The sequence below is a fragment of the Chiloscyllium punctatum genome, chromosome 8 (assembly GCF_047496795.1).
Source record: "Chiloscyllium punctatum isolate Juve2018m chromosome 8, sChiPun1.3, whole genome shotgun sequence".
NCBI classification, from domain to species: Eukaryota; Metazoa; Chordata; class Chondrichthyes; order Orectolobiformes; family Hemiscylliidae; genus Chiloscyllium; species Chiloscyllium punctatum.
The window spans coordinates 130,032,062-130,037,427 of record NC_092746.1 but is presented as its reverse complement, the minus strand read 5'-3'; the positions used below and the strand labels follow the sequence as shown (position 1 = coordinate 130,037,427).

Below are 5,366 nucleotides of genomic sequence, written 5' to 3'. Positions count from 1 at the left end.
TCCTCAGTGCTTGGGACCCTCCTGTGAAGCGCTTCTGTGCTGTTTTCTCCGGCATTTATAGTGGCCTGTCTCTGCCGCTTCCGGTTGTCAGTTCCAGCTGTCCACTGTAGTGGTCGGTATATTGGGTCCAGGTCGATGTGTTTGTTGATAGAGTCTGTGGATGAGTGCCATGCCTCTAGGAATTCCCTGGCTGTTCTCTGTACATGAGGAGGTTCATGGTTATCCCATTCCTGAAATCCGAGATGTACCTCATACTCTGGGTGAGTATGAACAGCGAGTGCCTCTGGAGCAGTGTGAGCCCTGGGGTTCGGAGACAGGAGCAGCCAGGTGGAGCATGGGGCTTTCACCAGGTGGAAAAATTGTGGGTAATACATTTCGGGATATGGTCCTGACAGGAAATGTCAGGACAGGGTGAATGGGTGACCGACAGACAGAAGAAGGGGAAAGTGAGGACTGCAGATGCTGGAGATCAGAGCTGAAAATGTGTTGCTGGAAAAGCGCAGCAGGTCAGGCAGCATCCAAGGAGCTGGAGATTCATTCCTGAAGAAGGGCTCATGCCTGAAACGTCGATTCTGCTGCTCCTTGGATGCTACCTGACCTGCTGCGCTTTTCCAGCAACACATTTTCAGACTGAAGAAGGGGACCAGGCAGGTCAAGAGGGAATTCCCCAAATGTAGGTCAATTGCAAACCAAAATGATGGTTCATTTGTGGAGCCCGGCCAGAGCCAATGCCATGGCATTGTGGGTGTTCCAGATACTCAGGGTGAGGGTGAGGGAGGAAGAAGTGTGGAAGGGCGGTAGTGATCGGGGAGTCACTTGTGAGGGCATTTCAAAGCCGTGATGTATCGATGTGTTGCCTCCTGGGTGCCAGACCCTGATTTGTCATGGAATAACTGAAAGGCACTGGGAGGGGGAACAGTGATCAGCTGGAATTTATGGTCCATATTGGGACCAGTGATCAGAGGGAGAAAGAGAAATGAGGTCCTGCAAGTAGACAGAGGGAGTTAGGTCGGAAATTGAAAGGCAGACCTTTAAAGATAGCAACCTCTGGAGCACGGCAACTTAACAAATTGTCCAGATGAGGAGTTGAGATGGGATTGGAGGTTAAAATGTGAGTAAGTGAGCCTGGAAGGCAGAGAAATTGTCAGCGAGAGAAGAAAGAAGTGAGTTTAGCAAGCTAAATGGAATATATTTTAAAGTGCCTGAGGAATGTAGCAGTGACCTGAGGGCACAGACAGGCACATGAGAGGATTATATCATACCTGTAACTGAGACCTGGCTGAAAGATGGACATGACTGACAGCTCGACATTACTGCTTATAGGGCACATTCCTGATGAAGGGCTTATGCCCAAAATGTTGACTTTTCTGCTCCTTAGATGCTGCCTGACCTGCTGTGCTTTTCCAGTCCCACATTTTTTGACTCTGATCTCCAGCATCTGCAGTCCTCATTTTCTCCTGGTTATTGGGCATTCCGACAAAATAGAGAGTGGGATAGAAGAGGAAGGAGGTTTCACAATATTGATCAAAGAATCAATTATCACAGTGAGAAGGGAACGCCATCTTGGAGAGATCATCAAATTAATCTGTATAGCTTTTTACCAATAACACAAAGGGACAAAATGAACAAACACTCTGTTAGGCATGTTCAGGGATAGATAAATGGTCAAATGTGTAATCAAACTTCAGAGAATAATTTCAGAATTCATTGGTTTGTGGTGAAATAGGTGGCAATGTATCCAACATCAAAACCTCATCCCCTGAAGCACAGCAGCATCAACTCAGGGGAGGAGGAACTGGAAAACTCAGGAGGATCTTTATGTGGAATGGACACACAGGGTGACACCTGAGTAATTTCCCCAGAAATGGTAATCATTGGAAATGTTCTTGTGAAGCCACAGACCTTTGAGGCGTCTCACTACATGTACAACATACCCAGAGGGAAGGTTATTGTACACATGTTCTGCAACTTTTCTTGCATCAGACCAGCCATCTTTCCCCTCCATTAACTGCTTTATGTAACTTTCATTAATTGGTTTTGGATCAATTGCATAGGAGACAACAGCATTAACCCCATTGAGTCTGAAAAAGTGAAAATAATTGGGGCCAATGACACTGTGATTGTCGAAGCCACCAACAGGGTTATAGACCCGTACAGACCATTTAACCCAGTCGTATTTGCTTATCAAGCCATTTGCTATGTAACTTACACATTCACAGTTATCTCTTCCACCCTTTTCAATTATCATTTTCTCAACATCTATTTCTGCCTGCTCAGCAAACTCATTGATGCACTTATCTATCATGGATTTCATTTTATTCTCTACTTTGCCCATTTTCTCATTCCACTCTCTCTTTAATGCCTCTACATCGGTCCCAGTGATAGCAGAGTGACCCACCAGGGCAATCAGGCCAATACAGAAGAGCTCTTTGAGGCGGCAGCAGAGCCCCTCCATCAGACGCCGGTTCCTCTGGTCATATTCCATGGCAGTTTCCAGAATGGGTTTGCCAAAGATGGCAGAATACCCCATCACTGCATCATAGAGAGTGTGAAGGTTCTGGTCACCTTTAGTCTCATTGAAGTGTGTGAGGAATTCTTCTTTCTTCTTCTCCCGGTATTCCGGTTTTGCGTTCAGGATGTCCATGTACTTCCTGAATTGGTTTTTCAGATTCTCCTCAATGGGGAAGTACTGATTATTAACTGTACTTTGTTCGATAGCCTGAAGCACTTGCTGAATCTGACCTGAAATGACATCCAGCTGGTTCCTGACTATCTGGAACTGCTCCTTCATATATCTCAGCTCCTCACTCTCCACATTACCCATAGCAAGTTTAACAATTGCTGCTGCTACCCCAAAGATGGCTCCTACTGCTCCAGCAGCAGAGGCGAGTTTTCCTAAACTCTCAACAACTGACATCGCATTTCTCACTGCAACCACTGCAGTTGCAACCTCGGTGCTGGCTTTTGCCAGTTGCAGGGAATCTACTGCTGTTCCTGCCATACTGATGGGCTGAGCACTGTGTTCGGATGGTCGTTTCCTTCAGTTGTCTCTGAAAAAAAGGATAAAAGTTATTTATGACTCCACAATGTATCCGGGAGAGTGAAGACCTTAAGAACAAGAACAGGAGTAGGCCATTCAGCCCCTTGAATCATGGCTCATCTCATCTCAAACTCAACTTCATTTTCCAGCTTCTCTCCATAACCCTTGAACCCATTACTAATTAGAAATCTTTCTATCTCCTCCTCAAATTTATTCCATGTTCCAGCATCCACCACATTCTGGAATTCCAAGGATTCATGACTCTTTGAGCAAAGTAATTCCTCCCTCTCTCTGTTTTAAATCTGCTACCCCTTATCCTAAAGCTATCACCTCATATTCTAGATAGCCCCATTGTGAGGAAATATCCTCTCTGCATCTTTGTCAATCCCCTTTAGCAGCTTATAAACCTCGATAAGATCTCATCTCATTCTTCTAAACTCCAGACAGTATAAGATTAAACTGTTTAATTTCCCTTCATAAGACAAATCCCTCATCTCTCGAATCAATCTAGTGAGCCTCCTGTGAACTGACTCCAATACAACTACATCCCTCCTCAGCTCACTACCACTATCGCATGGACAAAGAAGGATGGGCAATAAATGCTGACCTGGCAGCGATGCCCAGCTCCCACAAATGAATAAATAAAAAGGAGACCAAAATTGTATGGAATATACCAGGCACGGTCTCACTGATGTGAAAAGTGAGGACTGTAGATGCTGGAGATCAGAGTCAAGAGTGTGGTGCTGGAAAAGCACAGCAGGTCAGGCAGCGTCAAGGAGCAGGAGAATCGATGTTCCTGGCAAAAGCCTTTCATCAGGAATGGGGCTGTGAGCCGAGAGGGTGGCAAGATAAATTGGAGGGTGGTGGGGCTGGGGTGAAGGTAGCTAAGAGTTTGATAGGGGTTTGTGGGGGGGGGAGGTAAAGGTGATAGGTCGGCAAGAACGGCGGAGAGGTGGGAAGAAAGATTGACAGGTGGGACAGGTCATGAGGGCAGTGCCAAATTGGAGGGTTGGAACTGGGATAAGGTGGGGAGGAGGGGAAATGAGGAAACTAGTGAAATCCACATTGATACCATGGGGTTGGAGGGTCCCTAGACAGAAGATGAGGCATTCTTCCTCCAGGCGTCGGGTGGTTAGGGAGGTGCAGGACCTGCATGTCCTTGGCAGAGTGGGAGGGGGAGCTGAAGTATTTGGCCACGGGATGGTGGAGTTGGTTGGTGTGGACATCCTGGAAATGTTCCCTGAGGCTCTGTGCGAGTCGGTGTCCTGTCTCCCCAATGTAAAGGAAATTGCACCAGGAGCAACGGATACAGTAAATGACATGTGTGGAAGTGCAGGTGAAACTTTGGATGTGGAAGGCTCCTTTAGGGCCTTGGATAGAGATGAGGGGGGAGGTGTTGGTGCAAGTTTTGTAATTCCTGTGGTGGCAGGTAAAGATGCCAGGAGGGGAGAGTGGGGTGGCGGGGGGTATGGACCTGACTAGGGAATCGCAGAGGAAACGGTCTTTACAGAAAGTGGATAGAGTTGGGGAGGGAAATATATCTCTGGTGGTGGGGTCCGTTTGTAGGTGGCTGAAATAGCAGAGGATGATGCAATGTATATGGAGGTTGGTGGGTGGAAGGTGAGGAAGAGGGGGTGTTCTGTCCTTGTTGCGGTTCGAGGTTCGAGGGTGGAGTTGCGGGAAGTGGATGAAATGCGCTGGAGGGCATCATCAGCTACATGGGAGAGGAAATTGTGGTTTTTAAAGAAGGAGGCCATTTGGGATGTTCTATGGTGAAATTGGTCTTCCTGGGACCAGATGCAGCAGAGGCAGAGGAATTGATAATAAGGGATAGCATTTTTACAGGAGGCAGGGTGGGAGGAGGTGTGGTCCAGATAGCTGTGGGTGTCGGTGGGTTTGTAGAAGATGTCACTGTTGCTAGAGATAGAGAAGTTCAGGAAGGGGAGGGAGGTGTCTGAGATGGTCAATGTGGAATGTGTTGGGGTGAAGTTGATGAACTGTTCAACTTCCTCGTGGGACCATGAGGTGGCGTCAATGCAGTCATCAATGTAGCGGAGGAAAGGTTAAGGAATGGTACCGGTGTAACTACAGAAGATCGACTGTTCCGCAGGGATCAGTTCTGGGCCCTCTGCTGTTTGTAATTTTTATTAATGACTTAGATGAGGGAGTCGAAGGGTGGGTCAGTAAATTTGCAGATGATACAAAGATAGGTGGAGTTGTGGACAGTGAGGAGGGCTGTTGTCGGCTGCAGAGGGACTTAGATATGATGCAGAGCTGGGCTGAGGAGTGGCAGATGGAGTTCAACCCTGCCAAGTGTGAAGTTGTC

At 47.3% G+C, this 5,366-nt stretch overlaps 1 protein-coding gene across 1 annotated transcript; it reads right to left on the bottom strand.

Moving 5' to 3' along the window:
- Positions 1–1,816: 1,816 nt before the first annotated feature.
- Positions 1,817–3,048, bottom strand: LOC140480301 (uncharacterized). Its single transcript, XM_072575005.1, has one exon. The coding sequence runs from the start codon at positions 2,999–3,001 to the stop codon at positions 1,817–1,819; it is 1,185 nt and encodes a 394-aa protein (XP_072431106.1). The 5' UTR covers positions 3,002–3,048.
- Between the last annotated feature and the right edge of the window lie 2,318 nt (positions 3,049–5,366).

Coding starts and splice junctions, on each gene's coding strand:
- LOC140480301 (XM_072575005.1), bottom strand. CDS start 3,001: ATGGCAGGAACAGCAGTAGATTCCCTGCAACTGGCAAAAGCCAGCACC.